This window comes from Varanus komodoensis, unplaced genomic scaffold (genome assembly GCF_004798865.1).
Source record: "Varanus komodoensis strain SLA01 unplaced genomic scaffold, ASM479886v1 scaffold14_1, whole genome shotgun sequence".
Classification (NCBI taxonomy): Eukaryota; Metazoa; Chordata; class Lepidosauria; order Squamata; family Varanidae; genus Varanus; species Varanus komodoensis.
Window position 1 is genome coordinate 25,345,307 of NW_025335438.1, and position 23,810 is coordinate 25,369,116.

The 23,810-nt window shown below is 40.6% G+C and overlaps 1 protein-coding gene across 1 annotated transcript in view; it reads right to left on the reverse strand.

The window, feature by feature from the left end:
- The window catches only part of LAMA3 (laminin subunit alpha 3), a 152,915-nt gene that overhangs the window by 51,457 nt on the left and 77,648 nt on the right, over positions 1-23,810 (reverse strand). Inside the window, exons 34-42 of the mRNA XM_044424295.1 lie at positions 18,342-18,482; positions 17,147-17,311; positions 16,555-16,656; positions 15,730-15,813; positions 11,708-11,938; positions 7,573-7,686; positions 4,736-4,845; positions 2,746-2,826; positions 822-928 (exon numbers count right to left, since the gene is read on the reverse strand). Of these exons, the coding sequence (XP_044280230.1) occupies positions 822-928; positions 2,746-2,826; positions 4,736-4,845; positions 7,573-7,686; positions 11,708-11,938; positions 15,730-15,813; positions 16,555-16,656; positions 17,147-17,311; positions 18,342-18,482 (1,135 nt within the window). The remainder of the gene's footprint in view (positions 1-821; positions 929-2,745; positions 2,827-4,735; positions 4,846-7,572; positions 7,687-11,707; positions 11,939-15,729; positions 15,814-16,554; positions 16,657-17,146; positions 17,312-18,341; positions 18,483-23,810) is intronic.

A 23,810-nucleotide genomic window follows, 5' to 3' on the forward strand; every position in this document is an offset into this window, starting at 1 on the left:
ACTAGCATTGGAAGCCTTCATGAGTGTTCTGTGTGATCAGCTATCATAACTTCAGCTTGGAATGCCTTCCTGGCAGTGCAGAATTCCCAGGCTCTCGGCTGACTTTTCCTATCCATGCTGCCCACCAGTCCTTCTTGAAGAGAAAGGGATTCCTGCTTGGGTTGGGATTTACCTTAGCATGAAAGACACTGTTCAGGCATAACAGCAGTGTCCAGGAACAAACTGTGGCTGAGGGAATGCAACAAATGTCATGTTCAAGAGGCATATGGAGTTGGTCAAAGCCTAGCTTACCATTTAAAGAAAATCAGTATGAATTCAAGAGGTCCCCATATTACCCCTCTTTCCTTTCTTGGCCAGAAGTCTGATGGCAGCCTTCCCAACCTGATCCCTTTCAGCTGTATTGAGCTACAGTTCAAAGCCATGGCTGGATGAGGGATGCTGGAAATGGTAGTCTAACATACCTGGAGGACTCCAGGTTGGGGAAGACTGCCTTACGAGTATGCTCCCTGTCCATTTGTTTAATTTATACTGGCAGAGTTCCAGAGCCCATGTAACAATTGTAAACATCTCAGCACACAATACCCTAATTCTAACTTGGCAGTTTCTTCTAGCATCACTTAATTAAGGGGAATCATAATTTCCTCACAAGAGGAACAAGACAGGATATGAATGCAATGTAATAATAATTTTCATTTGCACAGAAGACTTCTTAGAAGACACCACTCAAATAGTTGTCTTTCTCATAAGGTTTCCTCCTTTGTACTGTGTTGTTCAGTGAAATACAATACATTACCAAGGAATATCTGTGCAACTTTACACACCTCCAGTCAGGCGATCACAATTCATGAGCTGACCATTTTCAAGGCAATTACATTTCTGACAGTATCCTCCTCTTTTCAGTGGATTTCCAAAATAGCCAGGAGCACAGCTACAAAAAGAAAGAAAAAAACTAAATAAATGGAACAGATGTTTGCAACTGATAATTAATGCATATTAAGTTGCATTGAATATTAATGCATATTAAGTTGCATTTCTGCCGGCTTAAAGGTTTGCATAAAATCTGGCCTAAAATCTGAAACCTAGTGATTTTATTTTATTTATTGCTACTGTTGTTGTTGTTGTTGTAATGTGCCACCAAGTCATCTCCAATTAATGGAAATCCTATAAATGGATGTCTTTCAAAGTGCTTGTCTTTCACAACTTTTCTAAGCTGTTGTAAACTCAAGGCTTTGGCTTCCTTTATGGAGTTGACCCATCTCATATTTGGTCTTCCTCTACTACTACCTTAAACCTTCCCTAGCCTTATTGTCATCTCCAGTGAGTCTTGCCTTCTCATGATGTACCCAAAGTGATGTGCCAAAAGTATCAGTTTTGTCATTTTTGTTTCCATGAAGTTTCAGCTTGATTTGATCTAGGACCCACTTGTCTGTCTTTCTGTCAAGTCCAAAACTCTCCTCCAGCACCACAGATATCAATTTTCTTCCTGTGAGATTCCTTTACCGTCCAACCTTCACACCCATACATAGTGATCAGGAATACTTGGCCTTGGTTGCCAATGAAACATTCTTACACTTGATGATCTTTCTAGTTCCTTCATTGTTGCCCTTCCAAGTCTCAGTCTTCCTGCAATTTCTAGGCTGCAGTCTCTGTTTGAATTGATGACAGAGCCAAGGTATGTGAATCCTTTCACAATTTCAATTTACGTTACAATTGCCAATTCAGATCAGAATAAAATGTCAGAACACATCCCATGAAGTATTTTGCTAAATTCAGATGCATCATGAAAGTGAATCAGTCATAAGAGTCGTCTCTAAAAACTGGACTGAATCCTGTTTATTTCAGGGCCCTTTAAGCTCAAGAACAGGTCCATCAAGCCAGTGTTTTATGTGCTGTGTAATTAGTATGTTCCTATGAAATTAAACACCTTGCTATTATATGAATGAAGAAAGCTCTTTATTTTAAGGTTATGTAAGTCCAATTGGGAGTGGCAGGCTGGCAGGGTGATGCTTCAACAATTCTGCAATTAAGATAACAACACTGCAGTGTGACTGTCCCCAACCTCTTTATTGCAAAGGTTTAGCTATGAGTTCCTGGCTTTCAAACTCCTATGTTCCCCATTCCACTGAATCAAGATGGCACCCCTTTTGCTCTCTGGCCTTTGCTGACTGCTGTCTTACTAGCTGGTTGTATGATCATTCCACCCCATAGACTCCAATTCATGGTACATTGGAAGCTACTAAGCAACCTTAAATCTGAAGATAGTTTCTTTCATCTGATTGTATATTAATTGGTGTCCCTAGCTGCATATGCCTGCACATTGTGCTACCACAGAAGGGGAATCTAGAGAAAGATAAACATACTTCAGTTCTTTTGACATTAGTAGGGTTTAAGCATATTCAGCTTTCTTTGGACTACATCCATGTTTCACAGGTCAGACTCAAAGGCTCAATATGCGTGCAAAGATTTCAATGCACTACAGGAACTCAACACAGTTTACATCTAAGTCAAGGAGTGTGCAGTGTACAACTCCCATGTATATGCACAGCATTCTGACACTTCAAATTAAATGCAGCAGTTCATGCCTGCAGAAAGCTCTCTGTGTACTTTCAAGCCCTGCAGCACTTTGGACTACAGCTCAAGCATGGGACTGGCATACACTTGGAATACACAATATTTTGCAATGTGGTATTTGTTTTCAATCAAAATAAATTGCTTGAACTTTCTACAAAGAAAACTAATGCATACCTTTCACAGTGCACTCCAGTATAACCTTCTTTGCAGAAACACTGTATGACTCCACCGTTTTCCATGCAGCCAAAAGCAAAACTACCAGGAAACATAATACACACACCAAAAACTAATGAAAATGTTTTATATTTTTAGAGGTATAGTTAAACCTTAATTACATTTGAATGTACTCTTTTATCTGTTGTAGTAATGAAAAGCCTGAATTTGTTAGTCTTTAAGGTGCCACAAGGCTCTGTTGTTTTTCTTGCAACAAACATTTATGTTAGGTTTCTAATGCACCTGTGTACATGCAAAGATGTATAAGAAATTTCCTATAGACCATACAAATGGCATCAATCTTTCCTGTTTGGGGAAGCACTGAGGCAAGCCATTCAAAATGTTATTTGGTCATTTATATTTGAAATAACAGCAGAATCTAAGGAAGATCAATGATCTGACCCCAAACATGTATTTTCAGAATTAGGTCTCACTGAGCTCTATAGGCCAGACTAGATAAGCAGCAGGAGATCTGTGATCAGCTGTGTCTCTTGCATTTCTTTCCAAAGCTCCCCACAAAGGCACATAATAAAGTGGGACTGAGGTGTTGGGGACGGGGGTTAGTACTTTATGTCACATTGCCAGTCTAAATCACCCTCCTCAAGCTGCTTTTTGTTCTGCAGTGCAGGAACTGTGGCTCAGTGGTGAGCACATGCTTTGCATGCAGAAGGCCCCAAGTTCAATCTCGGGCAACTCCAGGCAGAGTTGGAAAAACTGCTTGAAATCTTAAGAGAGCTGCTGCCAATCAGTGCTGGTCTATATGGACCAAGGGTCTAACTCAGTGTGAGGCACCTTCCTATATTTTTATCAGGAAGAACAGCTCTTCTACCCAGTGCTGTAGTTCTATATCTCTAGGGCAGCTTTTCATAAAGAGATGGAAGATCTGATCACAGAATGCCAACCTCTAATCCAGTTTGGCTCAGTGCACTTAAGATTCAGTCCTGTTAATATCCCTCTGTCATCTTTTCCAAAGAGGAACTCTGGTATTATGGAGGAAAAAGTACTGATAACTAAAGAAATTTAAGCTGAGCATGAATATACCTATGCATAAGGAAAATACATATGTATAAACACAGGTCTAAGAAAACATCCGCAGAAGTCTGCTGATACCTTCAGCAATATTGTCATGAACACATTCACCTTCAAATCTTCTAGTATACTCTCAATGACAGAAACAGCTTTAAAACTTTTAATCTCTGCTTCTGCATCTGGCAAATGATATCTGATATTCTTAGCCATTAATTATCCAATCCTAAATTCTACAAGGTTTCTCTGTTTCACAGGATCACATTTTAGCCAATCATATTCTGTAGTATGCTCTCTCCACCCAGCCATAAAGAACTGCATTCTTACCTTCTTTTCACTGTGCTGTCATGAATTGTCCCACTTACATATTTTAGCCAAATTTTAGTGCTTCAGGGCCAGTCCGGCCCATACCCAACAGTATCTTCCTGATCTCTGCAAAAGGATCAGGCACCCAATTTGGAAGCACCATGGGACGTATCCAGTGCTAATTGCAGCACATTGGAGAAGCCAGTACTTCGAAAAACAAGCTAGAACAAGCAGAAATGCTCATTTCTGGAATGGCACTGAGTGACAGAGCTCATAGAAGGAAACTCCACTGACAAATCCCAATTCAGCAATAAGTCCTGCTCATTTCCAGGGTTGCTTTTTGAAACACTGCTTCTTCTTGCCTGAATGGTGGGTGCTGCTTACATAACAGGTCAAGTAGGAGTGCAGTAGCAGGTCTGGATATTGCCCTCTCCGAACAAGTAACCAGAGGCTAAGAAGTATGCAAGGATTCATAAAAAACATGCCCAGGAAAGCCACAAAAAGTACATAACAAGGACTGTTCTTTTCAGTACTACAATGGCTGGCTACTTTCACAAGGCAAACTGATGCCAAGCACAAGAGAAACGCAGCTTCCTGCTCCTGCCCCCACATACCATACCTGTTTGCAGAAGGACACGGACACTCCCTGCATTTTCCCTGGCTGGCATCTCCAAAGTAACCTTCTTTACAACGTTCACACTTCTCCCCAGCAGTATTATGCTGACAGTTCTTTCAGGAAATTAAAACACAAAGATTGAGAAGTATATAATATATATATCGATATAAGTCAGGCAGTTAACTGTGACCTAGTTTCTTAGGTCTTTTTATCAAGGGGAAAATTATAGTTGATCTGCCTTTGAACCATTTCCTCTGGATATTTACATTACTGCAAGACTGAACAAATAAATTAGATTCTCTCCACAGTGAGTATAAGAGCAGTTTTTGCCCTGTTGGTGCCAGCCACTTTAGAATATCAAGATAGCTAAACTCCTGGTCAGTGTGTCATGAGTTTAAAGAGTTTGTCATTTCAGTATTAGGGTACACTTTGTTGGAATTTAGGCAAGCATACATTACCAACTTAGCATCCATTACAAATGTCAGCATACATAATCAACATTGTCTTTTCTATAAAATGATCTTCAACTTAAAATTCTTCCTGATTAACTTTTTATTTCACACAGATTCACATCTCTTACACCCATGCAGATCGGTTCAATAAAATATAGTTCCTAAGTACATCTTACAGCTCTTGTTGCTGTTGTTATGTGCAATCAAGCTGTCTCTGACTTATGGCAACCCTTCCGATGGTCATACCCATGACAGCCCTGTTCATAAATTCCAGGCTCTGGCTTCCTTTATGAAATGAATACATTTCATATTTGGTCTTCCTCTTCTCCGGCTTTCCCTAGCTGACTGTCTTCCCTAGGGATTTCTGCCTTCTCCTGAAGTGTCCAAGGTATGACAGCCTCAGAGGTTTGTCATTTTTGCTTCTAGGAAAAGTCCTGGCTTGATTTGATCTAGGACCCACTGGTTTGTCTTTCTGTTGGTCCAGGGGTAATTCACAAAGCTGTCCTTCAGCAACACCACAGTAGTGACACAAAGCTAAGTGACTCAGCTGGCTTCTCAGAGGGATTTGACCTGATGCTATACAAAGGCTTCTTCCATTTTAATTGCAAATGTGTCCTTTACACGGAGCTTTTTCTGAGGGACTATATCTTCTATCAACCTGTCAAAGTTGGCAGTGTAGTATAACTACAGTAAAACAGATTTCCATCTTTAAAGAGGCTTTTATTCTGGTTGGTCACAATTTAAGAATTAATATGTTGTAAGCTGTCCAGAGACGCAAGTAATTGGACAGCATACACATTTTATTTGCAAATAAACAAATAAATAAATACATTCAAATTTTCCTCACTCTAAAAAACCTGAAAAATTCAGGAGAGGCTCTGGAGAGCAACACCGCTGTGAAAAAGTACCACAAACTTCCATGAATGAGGGATCACGAGTGCACAATAAATGCCTTGCCTAGAGAAATTCTGTGCCCCTTGCTATGCATATCATGTCACTTCAACTGCTGTGACTATATCAGCCTGCCATTACAATTTTTTAAAAACCTGGAGATACATAATCCCACCTTGCAAAAACTTAATTTCTCATGTTCCAATTTTAATTTGAAGTGAGGAGTCAAAAGTACAACTTATGTAAGTATGTAAGCTTTATCAATTAGTAACAAAAAGATGACACTAAGGCAATGTAGTTTGTATGGCCATTAAGGAGCAAGGCTGGAAAAGCAAAAATTTACAAAGCTCTCATCTTTGGATGTTGTAAGCTATCCTCTTCTTCATCTTCCTGCCTCTGTGTTTTCTTGTTATGACCTGTCCTGTCTCTCCAATCAAAATGCCTTATGATTCATACCTGCGGATTTGGCTTGCAACTCCTATATTTAAGCCAAAAAAGACAAGGGGTGCATTGCATAATGTCAAGGTATTTAATGCAGGCAAAATATGTTCATACTGAACAATTATGCTAAAAGAAGTGATCAGGGGGAGAGAGCAGAACAATGCTGTTAAACAGACAGTGAACTTTTACTGAGGGTTAAAAAAATGAGGGGGAAAGATCCTACGGATTTTTTTTCCAGAATAAAACTATTTGGACAAAGGCAGTGAATTAAATCCAAGATTATGCTCCTCAAAGAATGCTACCAGTGCTTTGACGGTTACTGCTTACAGGCTTTTAGAGTTATTTTTGTGAATCATTGATTTGAAGGGGAAATATGTATGATTCCAGCATGCTCTGAAGATTCTGCATCATAGCTGATAATTTCCAGTGTATGAAAAATCATCCTTTGCCAAAGAATAGTATTTACTCTTTGGATAGAATTATCTGTTATAAGAAAGACTGATCCGTTCTTGACCATGTCTGGATGATAACATCTCAGCTTAATAAACCAAGCTTGGTTTTTTAAGCCAAGATATCTTTCCATGAACGCAGCCATGAAAAGGTAACAGCAGCTTTGCCTCTCATGTAAAGGTAGTTCTGTCCAAAAACAAAATCCTGCAGAATGCATGGCAAGAAAAGGTAGCTCCACATATCAAAGTTGGCATGCTTTTATGGACTAATGTCATAATAAATTAATCTTCCAGGCACAAGATTCTTTGTCATTTTTGCAGCCACAGATTTTTAAAATTATTTTTTGCAGGTTGACATGGCTACCCATCTAGAAGAAGCCACTCTAGTTGTAAGAGATTACATGTTATGCATATAGTTAGCTGTTTGATCAGGACTGCAGAACCAGTCACTTCAGTGGAAAGGGAGCTCTACTGCATGGATCACTCCCACTAGAGCAGCACTAGATTCAACCCAGAGCACTAGGCTGCAACAAAAGCAGCATACATCCCGTCAGTGAGTAATTACATATAGTAAAGCATTTCAACAATATTTCTTATTACTACTTACGATGCAAGTTCCAAAGCCATCCAAGCACCTATCTGTATTTCCATTGCAATTGCAAGGAACACACTGTCCTGTGAATAGTCCATTGTTTTCACGATAAAATCCAGGGCTGCATTCCTGTTGGGAAGATTCTAAGTTTATACCTTTAAAATTAGTTGGTGCAGCGAGATCTTACAGTAAAACAAACTGAATTACTAACTGCTAACACATGGATACATACTGCAAGGTGAAGAGGCACAGGTCACATTTGGATGGTCATAACTTGACTTCATAAGCCAAGGTATAAACAAACATTTTAGCTGTGTATTTGTTCATTCCTCCCTTCATGCAAACCAGGAAGACTTCCACTTACCACAGAATAGTAGAATTGGAAGAGGCCAAGAAGACCAACCCCCTGCTGCTGCAGGACACCAATTTACACCATTCCACTTAATACATCTTCCCATTTCATCCAGAAAAGTAAACTATGTTTAACAGCTGCGGACCAGACTAGGATATTAAGCCTACCTGAAGCCATGACCCAGGGTTGTCTTAACGCATGGGCCTGATAGGCACTTGCCCGTGGGCCCCATACTAATCTGTGTATGTTAACCCTTGGAAAATGGGAAAACTTCCAAAATCAACAGTAATTGTAGTTGTCGCAGGGGCCCCAGTACACTGCTTTGCCCGGGGCCCATAATGCTGTTAAGACTGCCATGACCTAATATTCTGGCTAGCTCTGAAGCTAAGCACCATATTTTCCTGGTTCAGGTGAACTAGGATACTATAGTTAATGGGTGACTTTCTGGCTTGTTCTTTCACTTTCATGAAAGAAGTGTGTGAATAGCCAGATTGCCTGTTTATGTGTAAGTTTATTACGAAGGGATATGATTTTCTAACATGGCAAATATTCGCTGTTTCCAAAATCCATGAACTGCCTGAGCTTTTGAAAAAAACAGCTGTATGTATCACTGCTCTGAGGCCTGTCAAGAAGGCTTCTTTCAACCTAAACCCCAAAGGGATTCTCTGACAGGACATATTTCATATGCTATGCAGAATATTTCCAAAATATGCCCTTTATAACCATGTTATAGAAAAATGTTCCCTATATAGTTAAGGTTGTTGTCTTTGAACTCAAATGTTTCTGCAGAACTTGGTTTGTTCAATAGTGTTCATCCCAAAGCTGAAATTAATTTATAGTTTAATTTGCAAAAGTACTTGCTGTGATGTCATCACTGTATTAACTCATCCTGATTTCCTGACCTGGGGATATTCAACCCTTAGGCAATGGGAGGCATCATATAATATGAAGCACAATTTGTACGTACAGGCTTGTTCCAAAGACAAGTGAAGCATGAAAAGAATGTTCCTTGGCTAGAAGCATTCAAAGGGAAAAGCTGCTCTTCTTTCAGATCAAAGTCAAGGGAAAGCATTTGGGAAAGCCAAACAATAATAAAAAAAGCAAAAAGAAGGGGGATGAAGCAAACGAAGCAGATGTGTTTAGACAGAGATGTGTTTAGACAGTGGCCCTTCTGTATTAACAGCTAGAACCGGAAAGACTTGGCTATAAGCCCTATCTTTCCTTTCATTTTGTTATTTAGCAATGGGCAAAGTAATAGGTATCCACCCAAGTGCACATTAAAACAACAACAGAGAGCGGAGAACGCAGCAGCTGCTGCTACCTTACAGGAGTGTTGTGAGTATAAACAATGAGACAGCACTTTGTAAATTAAGAATTCTACCTTAGAGGCTGGACTTGAATATCTAGTATATCTATGTAATAATAACAACACGGGATTATCTGTAATAGACACAATTGCAAGTGTTTAAGGCAGCTTTTCCCAACTTGGTGCCCTCCGGATGTCAGGGACTTCAACTCCCATTCCCATCCAGCAAACCATGCCGATCATTGCTGAATTAAAGTTATTAATGAACCATCCCAACATTCTAATAAAGGGCATATTGAGGAGAAGTTAATAGGAATAAATCAGTATAAGGTTACTGATCCAGTTACTGTGTTTCTGGTATACCATTTTTTAAAAGTTGTTTTAAAGCAAGATTAGTTTCTCTGCTGGGACGGAGGAACGGGAACTCACCCCGTTGTGCAGATTCGAACCACACTGAAACACCATTTTCCACCTATACCCTGGAGGAAAATAAGACTCCCCAGACAGATTATACTTCTGACACACCCTTTGGAAAATGCAATCATGGGTCCCCTGTGCCACACGCTCTCTGTCTATTTACATGTAACACTCTTGCAGTTAACATTTCAAGGCAATCAAAAAAACAAACTTAAAAGAATTTTTGTTTTTCTATTTGCAACAATCCTTGCAGACTACAACACAAAAAAGAACAGCCTGGCTAACGATTTGCTGATCTCTTACACTGGTTAAACTTTGTGTATGCAGTTTTGGAATTGCCTAGCTAAAGAATCAAACAGGAATACTTGCTACTCAGAACAGCAGCAGTATTTTAGAACAGGTATTCTGATCAAGGGATCTGTTCCGTCCAACAAACAACAGGATCTGCTTTTCTGTTCTTGGGCTGCCCACAAGACCACTTAGCATAATTTTTGTCAAACTTTTGTTTAAAAAAAAAAAACATCCAAAAGAGAAGAGAGTGAGATAGAGAGTTTATATTACCTGTCTTGGTTTAAAATCCCAGGGATTTAGTCGCTGTTGCCCTCCACCTTGAAGATGAGGAAATGCTAGTCTCTGCTGTGCAGCCAGTGCCAAGCCGTGCCTCAGGCCTATGCACAGCACCAGCCAGGCTAGGCAGTGTGGCTTCTGCATTCTTGCCTGCATTTCTCTTGGCTTTGGGCTTTGCTGCTTGCAGGCAGCTTTCCACTCGGAAGCCCTTTCCCTTATACCACCTTTGTTCCTGACTCAGTCCGTATGCTGTGATATGCCCCTCCTATAAACTTTATACATGAGTCAGGCTGTGCAACAGCTCCTGAGTAACAATCTGCAATTCCTGAAAATGAGCATATATCTGAATTTAAGGTGTGGCAGGCATCACCTTTTCCCTGCCTAACACAGTCAGACAGAAGTAGACGATTAGAACTGTAAATCACAGACTGAGTAATTCTGTGGAAACAAGTAGGGTGTGTGAGCTACTTCAGCAAGTAGTTCTATAGCTTCCTTTGGGCTACTTATTTTCATCAGATCAGAACAAAAGGGCAAAGACCACACAAAAGAAGTGTCCTGTAGGTGGCAAACAGGAAGCAGAACAGGAAATGTTTGATTCTTATGTCAAATGCAAGCTTCAACATGCTGATCAAATGAATATTTCATGGGGAAGATTGTGAAGTTTGTTTAAAATAACTGTTGAAAATACTTTCAGAAATGACATTTGACAAACGGTATGTTATTACTGTAATCCAAGATGAAAATTTCAGACTTGCACATCAGTTTGCAAGGGCAAGGGCAAGGTCTATCTGGTAATCAGTAAATTATACTGATTATACAGATAGCAATCCTCTTTTAAGAGAAGTTCAGTAGATGCAACTTTTCTAACTCACATGTAACACATTGCTAAACTCACCGTTCTATGGAATTATTAAAGGTGCAGAAACCTTATGTATTTGGGCATCCCATAATTAAGAGCCTACATAGACAACCAAACTACTGAGAACATTTGGTCATCTGTATAATCTCACTGTATGGTAATTTTTAGCACTCATCTGAAGCAAAAATGAAGGAGAGATGACAGTAAGGAGAATACAATAGAGATATAAGGTGCACCAAATTTTTGGACATATGCTAGATGGCATTTTAAGCAGGTGCTTTTAAGTCTCCATTCATGTATATTATTTACTTCTGCCAGAGAAAAGGTCCAGGTGCAAAGTAAAATTTGTGGTAAAGAGGTCACCTATACCTGCCCTAAATCTTCTTAGCACAGGACCAAACAGGACTGCTACTCTGTATGTCTACAGGTCTTGCACAGGAAGAACTGACTATCTGCAAGCAACTGAAATCAACACTGTTAAAGCCCCAAATAATAATCCAGTTAAAAGTTCAATTGAACTGACAGTGAAGTTCATAAATATATCTCTACTGTACTTTTAAGTCAAATCCATGGGAAGGTCATTTCAGTACTACTCAGATAAGCAATGGCTCATGAATGATGCAGAGTGGAGACAAAGAAAATCTCCTACCTGACATGAATCACCCACATATTCTGGAGGGCAGGAGCATGTCTCTACATTATAGGCAACTTCACCATTTCCTGTATTGGTGGCTTCTTCCAGACCAACCTCACCCAAGGTTAACCGCTGAGATTCTGTGAAGTAAAGGCCTCTGATTTGTAATCCTTCTAGTCTAGACAGGACCATCATCAGCTCTTCGCGAGATACCAAGTTATTGCTGCCTGCGTGTCTGAAGTTTCCCTGCACGTTCAAGACACAATGGAAGTTTGGTTCTGGAGTAGGTTTAAACTTTGCAGGGTAGAAGTACTGTTCCATAGAAGGAGGGATGCCAGATTTAAAAGTTAAAACAGGTCCAATGCTTTATATACGAAAACCCAGGAGAATAGAGAGAGGGGATGAACATCTGCTGTCAGATTAAGGTAAAAAGGGAATTAAGGGAAATTAAGGGAAAAATTAAGGGAAACCTTTAGTTCCCATCATTCCTCATCCAACTATGCTGGCTGGAAGGCATCCAGCAAGTTATAGGAGTCTTTTTCTGTCTAAACATGCACAAGATTATGCCCCAAGTCAGAAAGGGAAGGAAAGCCAAGCTAGAAATATTAAGAGCAATGGTATAGTGATCAGCCTTCAGGCTCAACATGAAAATGTTTTCAAGCTGGGATGAAACAGAGAAAGTGCCCTAAAGCAGGGATAAGAAACCTGTAGACCTCCAGCTCTTGTTGGACTACACCTCCCACTTTCATTGATCCTTGGCCATGCTTGTTGGGGCTGTGGGAGCTGGAATTGAACAACATGTAGAGAGCCACAAGCTCCTCACCTTTGTTCTACAGGAACACCTTGGGTTCAGTTCATAGGATTGTACCCTCACAGCTTGGAAGCCCTTGAACTCAGAAGCTTCTGAAACTCCTATGCCCTGCTCAAGCTGAAGACAGCAAGGCAGACTCCCAACCCCTTCCAATCTTTTTGCTAGATTGGCTGAAAAGTGAGGGTACTTCAGAGAGGATGGCAGGAGGAGGTTCAGGATAAAATGCATCCTTTTCATTTCCTCCAATGGAGCATCTCCTTTTCCTCTGCATCTAAATATTGTGGCAGCTTTAGTACTGTTCTCTCTGTGTTGGTTGTGAGGGGTGAGCAGTTGAATTACTAACTCCCCATTCCAGTCAGAGCACTATTTTGACCTCTATGGTGTTTCTGAACCATCCCTGTGGTCCCTGGGATTTATAGGATTGCTCTCTTAGTAAGTAGAAATCTCCAGTTTGTTTTTTTTTAACATAAGAATTTCATAGCAGTAAAAATAATTTGCTTTGTGACATACATATCTCAACTGACTGGAACAAAACATATTACACTACCCACAGGGAACATGTGTAGGCATGCCAGCAAAAGCCTGAAGCCCTAGTAGTTGCATGCTCCTTGGAAGTCATGCTTCCTATTGTTATTTAGGTCACACAGCAATGCAGAAGCACATAGAATAAACCATGCTATATGCTGAAGGCAAACTCATTGTGTGAATATGGCCAAAACAGCACATTCCATGCATGATACAAGGGTATCAACCAGCCTGGTGGAACCCCAAGGGTTACATAAGAACCAAAGCAAATGTAGGAGAAGAACTCCAAGACAGGGAGATACCCTAAAGATGGAACATGCTCAGTGGCCCTGCTGTATGCCTGCAAGAATGGAGGGAACAGAATTTAGGAGACTGCGCAAGAAGAGAAAGGCAGAATGGGATAACTTGAAAGTGGACATGGCATGCTAGCCTCATTCTTGAAGAAGATATTTTGTCGCTGGTCCCACCACTTCCCTACTCTCTGGGATCGCTCTTTCTATAGAGGGGGTCACTTGAATTGCTAATGAATGGCTAATATAACAGCTCACTCACAATAAGAAATTGATGAATCCATTTTTACTTTGGCCAGTTACTGCTCTGAACACATTAGTTGGAAAATGCAAAACGTTCGTGTCTCGGGAGGCAGTGCAAACACAAGGGAAGGGGCTAAAATGCTTTTTCTTGAAATCTGAATAAAATGCTCTTTTAGCATAATGATCCAGGGGAAGAAAAATGGCTTGTTTTAAAAATCCCACTTTATCACACTAAAATGAAATACAGAATCCTATGAGAGAGAGAGAGAGAGAGAGAGAGAGAGAGAGAGAGCGCGCGCGCGCGCGCGCGCGCGCTCTTCACCAACCCAGGTCCCATTCATTCTGTACAGTAAGCACCACTAAATGACACCAGCTCACATCAGTAATAGAGCTGAAGAGGCATTTGCAGACTGTGGCTAATGAGCTTTGGAGCAGGAGCCAGTCCTTGTTGACAGATTTTGGTTTTGCCCCAATTCTTCTAATGCCTAACAGAAAAACTCATACATCAAAACATGATTTGTTTGGAATGGCCTCAAACCCACAGCAAGCATGTGCACAACTGAAGGCAAAATATAACTGGAAGTGTCTTTGCTTTTCAAGTCCAGGCATAAATCAGACAAGAACCCAACTTGACTTCTACATTTCAGGCAGTCAGAACAAGCAGCTGCTCAACTGTAAACACAGCACATTGTTCCTGGAAAAATACTGCATCACTGTGCAGAATAACTTGATGCCAACAGTGTTATTGATTAATTGATAATAGGATTTATTTCCTGTCTTTTTTCCCACTGTAGGGAATCCAAGCCCTTTTCCACTCCATTTTCTTCTCACAAGAACACTGTGTGGTAGGTTAGGCTGAGAGCTAAGTACCTAGCCTAAAAGCACACAGGAAGTCTCATCAACTGATCAGGGAGTAGAACTTGGATCTCTTGAATTCCAGTCCAACCATCTAATCACTGTACTAAATACGTTGCCTAATTCCCCTGACTGTGAGAACTCCATTTTCCTTTGGATAAATGAGGGGGCACTAGAGAAATATGATCTCTGCGATATCTGTCTACAAATACAAAGCAGGTGAAAGCAACTGGATTATGCAGCACAATCACTAATCCTGCATCAAATTCTCCAAGACCAGCCTCCAGCCATGTGCTAATAAATATATTACTCTCCCTCCTTGCTTTCAGACTGCAAAACTGCTGTTTATTTTTGCAATTCGTCAGGAGTGGTCTCAAGCAAACTTTCCAGTTTAGGTAGTGAAGTAAAGTGAAGTGAAAGAAAGAGAGAGAGAGAGAGAGAGAGAGAGAGAGAGAGAGAGGAGAACAGGAATGAAAAAAAAATCAATTTTTTCGGCTTGGGACCAGGATACCTTAAGGAACGCCTTTTCCCCTATTTGCCTTCCTGCCCCCTAAGATGGGCAACAGAAGCCCTCCTCTGGGAACCCTCTGTGAAAGAGGTTAGGAGACAGAGTACCCGGAGGAGGGCCTTCTCTGCGGTGGCACCCTGACATGGAATGTGCTCCCCAGAGAGGTCTGCCTGGTGCTGTCATTATATGTTTTTTGGTGCCAGGTTAAGACTTTTTTATTTAATCAATATTTTAATATGTTTAATATTGAATTTTATTATTGTATTTGCAGCCAGAGTGGGTTGTCAATTTATTTATGCTGTTAGCCATCCAGAGACGTTAGTAATTGGACGGCATACACATTCCATAAATAAATAAAATGGTTGATGCTCAAGCCATGGAGTCTGTACTTAGTCACAATCTCAAAGTTTTGAGAAAATGGCCAGATTTTTATTATTAACAAAGCTACAAATAATTTTAAACAGTGTACAACAAGCAAACAAAAACAGTAAAGAGAAGCCAAATTAGACATCTTTACTTAACAGATAAAGGGTCTCTAGCTACAGAGAATGAAATCTCAGCAATGCAATTTCTTGATACTGTACACATTTAGCATATACAGTATCAAAGAAACAATTATTTATAGTACATTTCTATGAATGTTTACTCATAAACAATTCCAATCCTTTTCTGTGGAGTTCTTGTAGCAGTATTTAGGACTACAGACCTAAATATATACCTCAGACCATGAGCATTTATATAAGTTGTAACAGGTAAAGGAAAATGCCACAACTCACTAATGAAAGTGAGTTCTAGTCAGTCTTACCTCAACGAGCTGAACTGATCCATAATATTGTTTGTCAGGCAAAGGATTGTTAGGATCCACATAGACTATTTTCATCTGGTGTCCCTACGTAAAAATATTACCATTCCAACATCAGTGCAGTACATACATGCAGAATTAGCATGCTTTTTAATTTATTTAAAAAGCTTTTACTTTTGTGGGTCACAAAGGAAACTTCTTAAGAACAAAAGCAACAATGTGCAAACACATACGCACACCAACATAACAATTGGACAATCTTAAATTGTCACTGTACTTTCTGCATTTCATTTCCTGCTGGCTCAATGTTTACATTCCCCGCACGATACTGGCAACTCAGCATAACATTTCAATGCATCTGATGAAGCAGAGTCTAATCCATGGAAGCTTATGCCAAAATAAATTTGTTATACTTTATAAGAAATCAGCAAAGTAGCACCTTAATGTGTGAACTGTAGAAATAATTCAGCTGTTACAAAATCCTAACAAAGAGGAATACAGTAAACCTCCCATAACAGAGTGGTGATGCTATGAAAGTTTGGCCACACTATTTAAACATACCATTTTAACAAAGTGTCAAACAGCAGCAATGCAATAAATCTGACAGATTTATTCTCAGATGGTAATCCAGATAAACACATTGCAGACTCTGCCCTCTCCCCACAAGGAGTGAATCAAGGGAACAGCTGGATAGGAACATGTGAGTGCAAGGCTGGCTTCTAATCTTGCCCCCAGATGCAATCCCAGAAGCAAAACAACACCTTAACACTGCATTAAAAGTATGTGAAAAATCTTGGTTTTCAGATTTACATGCAACATTTTACTCACAATTAGTTGTACATCAGGTCTTTTTTCCAGTAGAGTCATGCCTTCACTAGGTAACCCAAAAGATTTCACCTGATAACTCAAGTAGCCACCATACGAAGAGAGCTGAACAACACATTTAAACAGATGATGAGGGTGATTGCAGGAGCTTATGTTCAGCATTTCTCTATGTATCAAAATCACAGTGATCTCAGTGCCTTACACTACCAGAGCAGGCAACAGAGAGAGATAGCATGTAGAAGATCAGGAAAAGGCAGGGTGTTCCCAGTCCTGTGTCTTCAAAAGGATTTTCTATAGGCACAAGAGACTGTTAGCTTCTAGAAAAGGGTGATAACATCTACGACATACATCTCATATGTGCAGTGGACAGAGAATAAGAAAATGCAGGAGCAGGTGACTACATAAAACGAAGGCACATGGAAAGAGAGATGACAGCAAACAAGAAACGTTACCCCAATTAAATGGGTGAAAGAGGAGCAGAAAAATTTCAATGAAGGAGGAAGACTTTGAGATTGAGCAATTTTGCCTTGAGCAATAGACAAAATCAGGAAGAGAGGGAGAGGGAGAGCGAGAGCGAACTTCAAAGGTGATGTACCTTTTCTCCCAAGTAAGAGGATGGTGCTATCCAGTACAAATTGTGCACAAAGGAGGGCAATTCTTGAACATCAGCAACTACGCTCTTGCTGACTGGATTGAAAGTTACAGGGACGTTCATAGCATTATCCACAGCTTCTAGGCGCCAGTTCCTCATATCAACAAACTAACAGCAAAACAGACAAGAGGTTAAAAGAAAAGTGTCGTTATTGAATACAGCTTGCCTCACAGCACAAGAGTTAGTTCGCATGCGCACCTGTTTTCACATGGAAAATATTTTTTGGTTTGTGTGAGGTTTTTATATGCTTTGTCATGTGCACCAGCCTTTATATTTGCCTTTCTAGCACCTTTGAGGTGATGAGCACTCTGACAGGTCAGGTAGGGCTGAGGTGTGACACTTCTGGCATAGAGTGCAAATCAGGAACTTTATATTCATTAACTTCATTAACTTCTACAACTCTTTGTGCATGCCCCTCACTACAACAATACAGGATGGAACCTGGGAAGCTCACTAGCCTGATTTATAAGCTATGCGCTGATATACACACTTTCTCTGGTGGGGTGGCAGACTTCCCATGGGGATGCTAATCTAATCCCTGTGCTTTCTGCAACGTGTAGCTTGGGCATTGCAGTGCTGTGCAAAACATCCTGCTTCTGCACAGGTTGATCAAGCAAGAGAACCTGCCTGCACACCAAGGTCTGCCAAGGTCTAAAGAAAAGGTAGTGGATACAAGCCCACTTGTGGCATGAGACAGGTGCAACTGTTCTGGGGAATTACAGTGGCATAAAGAGTGTGGGGGACATAACACATCTGAAAAGCACTTACATGGATACATACAAAACTACCACTATCCCAGCCCCAGGAATTAAAAGAGCAAGTAATATTGGAATTTTTTAAGCCAAAGTTAGATGAGACTTCAAGCTCTAGGCCTTCCTTGATTCTATAAAAAAGTGAAAAGCAAGACCCATTTCTTTGCAGGGCAAATAAGGGTTTCAGGCTTAGAGCAATTTAGAGACTGGAAAAACAGCACAGATGTGAGTGTGGGAAGCTTATCCCCTCATCCCCCAAGAGTTCCCCTGCTACCACAGCCCTGACCCAGTGCCCCAACTTCAGCAAAGCAGGAACCCAGAAACAGAATCATGCACTATTTTGTCTAGCAGCACCCTTCAACTAAAATAATTTACAGAAAACATACCGTAACTCTTTGTTTATTTGTACTATGACAAATAGTGGTTGCTCCGAAACAAAAGCAATTGGTGCAACCCTTCGGATTAGTGGAGTCCAGATAAAATGATCCAGGGCGGCACGTGTCACACTGAATACCTTCAACATTCTCCTATAAGTCAGTTGTAATAAGTCATTAAATGTTTCCATATAAAGTTCCTGTAGTAATATACACATGAAAATAGCTGTAACACAGATATAAAATAACAGAGAACATTGTTCATGGCCTTGCTTTTCTGTATATAGAACCCCGCGTACATGCGAAACGGTCTTCTTCTGCAAGGACAAATTCGCACAAACTGCCAGTTTACACTTTTGTCTCTTCAGTGTCCCACAGACTGCTTCATCAGCCCTATGCATATGACTGTGTCAATTAGGGCCCTTCCAGACAAGCCTTAGTGTGGATGGCCATTCTATATTTTTATTGGTAGTAACCACTGGTTGATTTAAACTAAACATACATGGTATTGGGAGGTTCTTGATCCAAGTAGGAACAGAAAATAGGCCTGTTTCCAGGTTGCATCACTTTGTGCAAGTCTCTTCTACCATGTTTCTGCATCTCTTTTCTCAATCTCAAATTGTACAAAATTTGCATATGAATTGTTGTTGTTAGTCGTGAAGTCATGTCCGACCCATCGCGACCCCATGCACAACATTCCTCCAGGCCTTCCTGTCCTCCACCATCCCCCGGAGTCCACTTAAGCTCACGCTGACTGCTTCAGTGACTCCATCTAGCCACCTCATTCTCTGCCGTCCCCTTCTTCTTTTGCCATCTATTGTCCCCAGCATTAGGCTTTTCTCCAGGGCGTCCTTCCTTCTCATTAGGTGGCCAAAGTATTTGAGTTTCATCTTCAGGATCTGGCCTTCTAAAGAGCAGTCAGGGTTGATCTCCTCTAGGACTGACCGGTTTGATCGCCTTGTGGTCCAAGGGACTCGCAGGAGTCTCCTCCAGCACCACAATTCAAAGGCCTCAATCCTTTGGTGCTCAGCCTTCCTTATGGTCCAGCTTTCACAGCCATACATTGCAACTGGGAAAACCATAGCCTTGACTATACGCACTTTTGTTGGCAGGGTGATCTGTGCTGTCTAGATTTGTCATAGCTTTCCTTTCTTGTATAGTTCCTCTGTGTAATCTTGCCACCTCTTCTTAATCTCATCAGCCTCTGTTACGTCCCTGCCATTTTGGTCCTTTATCATGCCCATCTTTGCATGAAACGTTCCCTTCATATCTCCAATTTTCTTGAAGAGACCTCGGTCCTCCCTATTGTTTTCCTCTATTTCTTTGCACGGTTCAGTTAAGAAGCTATTCTTATCTCTTCTAACTATTCTCTGGAATTCTGCATTCAATTGGGCGTATCTTTCTCTTTCTCCCTTGCCTTTCGCTGCCCTTCTTTCCTCAGCTATTTGTAAAGCTTCCTCAGACGGCCATTTCGCTTTCTTGCATTTCTTTTTCTTTGGGATGGCTTTAGTTGCTACCTCTTGTACAATGTTGCGAACCTCCGTCCATAGTTCTGCAGGCACTCTGTCTATCAGATCTAATTCCTTAAATCCATTTGTCACCTCTACTGTATATTCATCAGGGATATGATTTAGGTCATACCTGAGTGGCCTAGTGCTTTTCCCTACTTTCTTCAATTTAAGTCTAAATTTTGCAACCAGAAGCTCATGATCTGAGCCACAGTCAGCTCCTGGTCTAGTTTTTACTTACTGTATAGAGCTTCTCCATCTTTGGCTGCAGAGCACATAGTCAATCTGATTTCTGAGTTGACCGTCTGGTGATGTCCATGTGTAGAGTCGTCTCTTGGGTTGTTGGAAAAGAGTGTTTGCTATGACCATCGTATTCTCTTGACAAAATTCTACCAGCCTGTGCCATGCTTCATTTTGTACTCCAAGGCCAAACTTGCCTGTTATTCCAGTTATCTTTTGGCTTCCTACTTTAGCGTTCCAATCCCCCATGATGATAAGGACATCATTTTTTGGTGTTAATTCTAGAAGGTGTTGTAGGCCTTCATAGAACGGGTCAACTTCAACCTCTTCAGCACCAGTGGTTGGGGCATAGACTTGGACTATTGTGATGTTGAATGGCTTTCCTTGAATTCAAACTGAGAGCATTCTGTCATTTTGGAGGTTGTATCCCAGTACTGCTTTTCCTACTCTTTTATTGACTGTGAAGGCTGCTCCATTTCTTCTGAGGGATTCTTGCCCACAGTAGTATACCTGATGGTCATCCGAATTAAATTCACCCATTCCTGTCCATTTTAGTTCACTGATTCCTAAGATGTCGATGCTCAGTCTTGTCATCTCCTGTTTGACCACATCCAGCTTGCCTTGATTCATGGATCTTACATTCCAGATTCCTATGGAGTATAGATCTTTGCAGCATCGGACTCTCCTTTCACCACCAGATACATCTGCAACTGAATGTCCTTTCGGCTTTGACCCAGTCACTTCATTCTTTCTGGCGCTACTAGTACTAGCCCTCCACTCTTCCCCAGTAGCATATTGGACACCTTCCGACCTGAGGGGCTCATCTTCCAGCATCATATCTTTTTGCCTTTTGGTGTACTGTCCATGGGGTTTTCATGGCAAAGATACTGGAGTGGGTTGCCATTTCCTTCTCCAGTGGATCACGTTTTGTCAGAGCTCTCTGCTATGACCTGTCTGTCTTGGGTGGCCCTGCACGGCATAGCTCATAGCTTCATTGAGCTATGCAAGCCCCTTCGCCATGACAAGGCAGTGATCCATGAAGGAGTGCATATTAATACCTATTTCTAAATATATTTCATCACATTTCCTTAACTTAAGCATATCTAATATATGTCAATACTTTTTTGAGCTAAGAGTTTTGTTAGAACATTCAGAAAGGGCAAAACCTAATTGATAACCACATACTGATCCACACATTAGCTGAGGAGATAAGCAGTGGCTCATTTCATACCTGAATTCACAAAGACTAAATTCTTCAAGCATCTCTATTCATAAATGTGGTTTTAAAGACCACCTGTGAAAAGCCCCACTGAGTGTGTGTGAGCCACTGTGATGAAACATTTATTCATACTGAGTTTTATTTGATCATGCATTTGCTACTTTGGCTTTGATTCTGACTGCAGCACTGCTGTAGCAAGAATGATAAAGGAAATAGCATTGCACGAGGGCAGTGCATGGACAGCAAAGTTGATGGAAACAATGAGAAAAAAATGTTGTAACCTCTTCGGGATTTCAAAATCCTCTTGCTTTAAAACAAGCAGAAAAATATGTGCTGATAAGGAAAATTGGATATGGTATGCATATTCAATTCCATTAATTGGACTACAAAGTAGAATTCAAACAAAAGGCATTGTTGAGGTTTAGCACTAGCAATTGTAATTCTTTGAATGATTGCCTGAAGTACCATTACAGTTCAGCAGTGAATTATTAGTACATTAAGCCAGCGCTTTACATATGTCAGAAGTGGAATTAATTAATGAGTAATACTGACTCCTCAAACCTAGTAGCAAACCTTTTTTACACTTCTGAGGCCCCAGCAGATGATTTAGTAGTGGGCAAATGGAGTAAACACAGCTACAAATTACCCCTTAATCCCAGAACTTTTAGATGACGGTCTTAAAAGTGTGGCAGATGGTGCACAGGCACTCCTGGAACACTGTACACACAGTGCTAGTATACATTGTCCTCAGGACAACGCATCTGGGCTTTCCTAGCACCATCTCTGCTGGCAGCAAATAACTTGTCAACAAAACCCTGTTTCTGCTCAAGGGCTCTTCTTCACTGATCAGTCAGTATGTAACTGTGCAACTCAGAGAACATCCTCCTATTGATTGCTATGGGAAGTAGGAAGGGGAAAGATAGAGGAGATGAAACAGGAATGCTACTATATAGTCTCTTTCCAACACTTTGACTGCCAGCTTCCACAATGCAAAGTGCTGTTCTAACAAACATGGAGACAAAAGGCCTCTCTGGTCCAGCATCCTGCTCCCACAGTGGCCAACCAGATGTCATGGGATGCTCACAATTAGGACACGAGTGCCATAGCAGCGGTCTACTCACATTCCCCAGCAACTGATATACAGAGGCACACTGCCTCTGATACTGAAGGTAGTATTTGTTGATTACATTTCTATACCACCCAATAGCTGAAGCTCTCTGGACAGTTCACTAAAACTATATATTGCCATCATGACTGGTAACCATGATGGGTTGATGCCCTCATCCTCCATAAATTTGTCTGATCCCATTTTAAAGCCATCCAACTTGTATAATCACTACATCTTGCAAAAGTGAATTCCATAGTATAATGCTCTATACTATGTGGAAAAAGTACTTTCTTTTCTCTTTTCTGAGGCTTTCACTAATCACCTTCATGGGTTCCTGTATTATGAGAGAGGAAGAAAAAAATGTCTTCCAATTTGTACACCTCACTTGTCTTTATAATATTAATAATTTTAATATATTATAATATATAATAATGTTCTATCCAGATATTATTAACTCCCCTCATGATGGAGTTGCTCCAACCTCTTGATAATTTTGGTTGCTGTTTTCAGCATGAACCACATTTTGAAATTACCTTTGATTTTATGAAATGGTAATTTAGCCAAGAATAATGTCAGATTTTTAATTCATATGTATTGTTGCTTTGTAAGAAATTACAGGAACCATGATGATCTCCAGTTAAATTAAAAATATGCAGCTCATAGATTACCGCACCATGTGTTTGAATGTGAAAGCACCTGACCTTACAGTGACAAACTCCTGTCTGAGGATTGCAAACACTGGGTTCAGTTCCGCCTCTTTTACATTTGCAGGGTTTGCAGTTTGGAAAACCATAAGAGTCCGGAGCACACTGATCACATCGTTGGCCTATTATTCCTGGGCGGCACCTTCAACAACAATAAAAAGACCAAAGATCATTTCTGAAAAAGGTTTGTTTTCAGGAGATCAAGTTAGGGAATGGTAATTTTGTGATATTATGAAAAGTCTAACAAATGGTGCAGTGCTAATTAAGGCTGGAAAAGAAAGTTAACAGCATTGTAATATGGTATTTTATTTTTACAAGGTCATGGAATAAAATATGGTTGAGATTAAGGATATCAGTGCCAAACTCAGAGAAGATTCCTGTGGTTCCCCAGCACTACATAAGAACAGCCCTGATGAATTAGAGGAAAGGTCCATTTGGTCCAGCGTTCTGTTCTCACAGTGGCCAACCAGTTGCCCACAGGATCCCACAAGCAGGATATAAATGCACAAATGGTCCACCTTGGATGGAGAATTTTGCCAGGTATGACTTTTTGCATTATTGTCCTATGATGGTAAAAGAAGCAATGCTTAGCAGCAACTCTCCCATGTTTAGAACAAAACTGGATATCATGCAGGAGATCTGCATGATTTCTCCCAAAATCATGAAAAGTGGTGCTTCCTCATGCATTTTTCCCTGATCTAA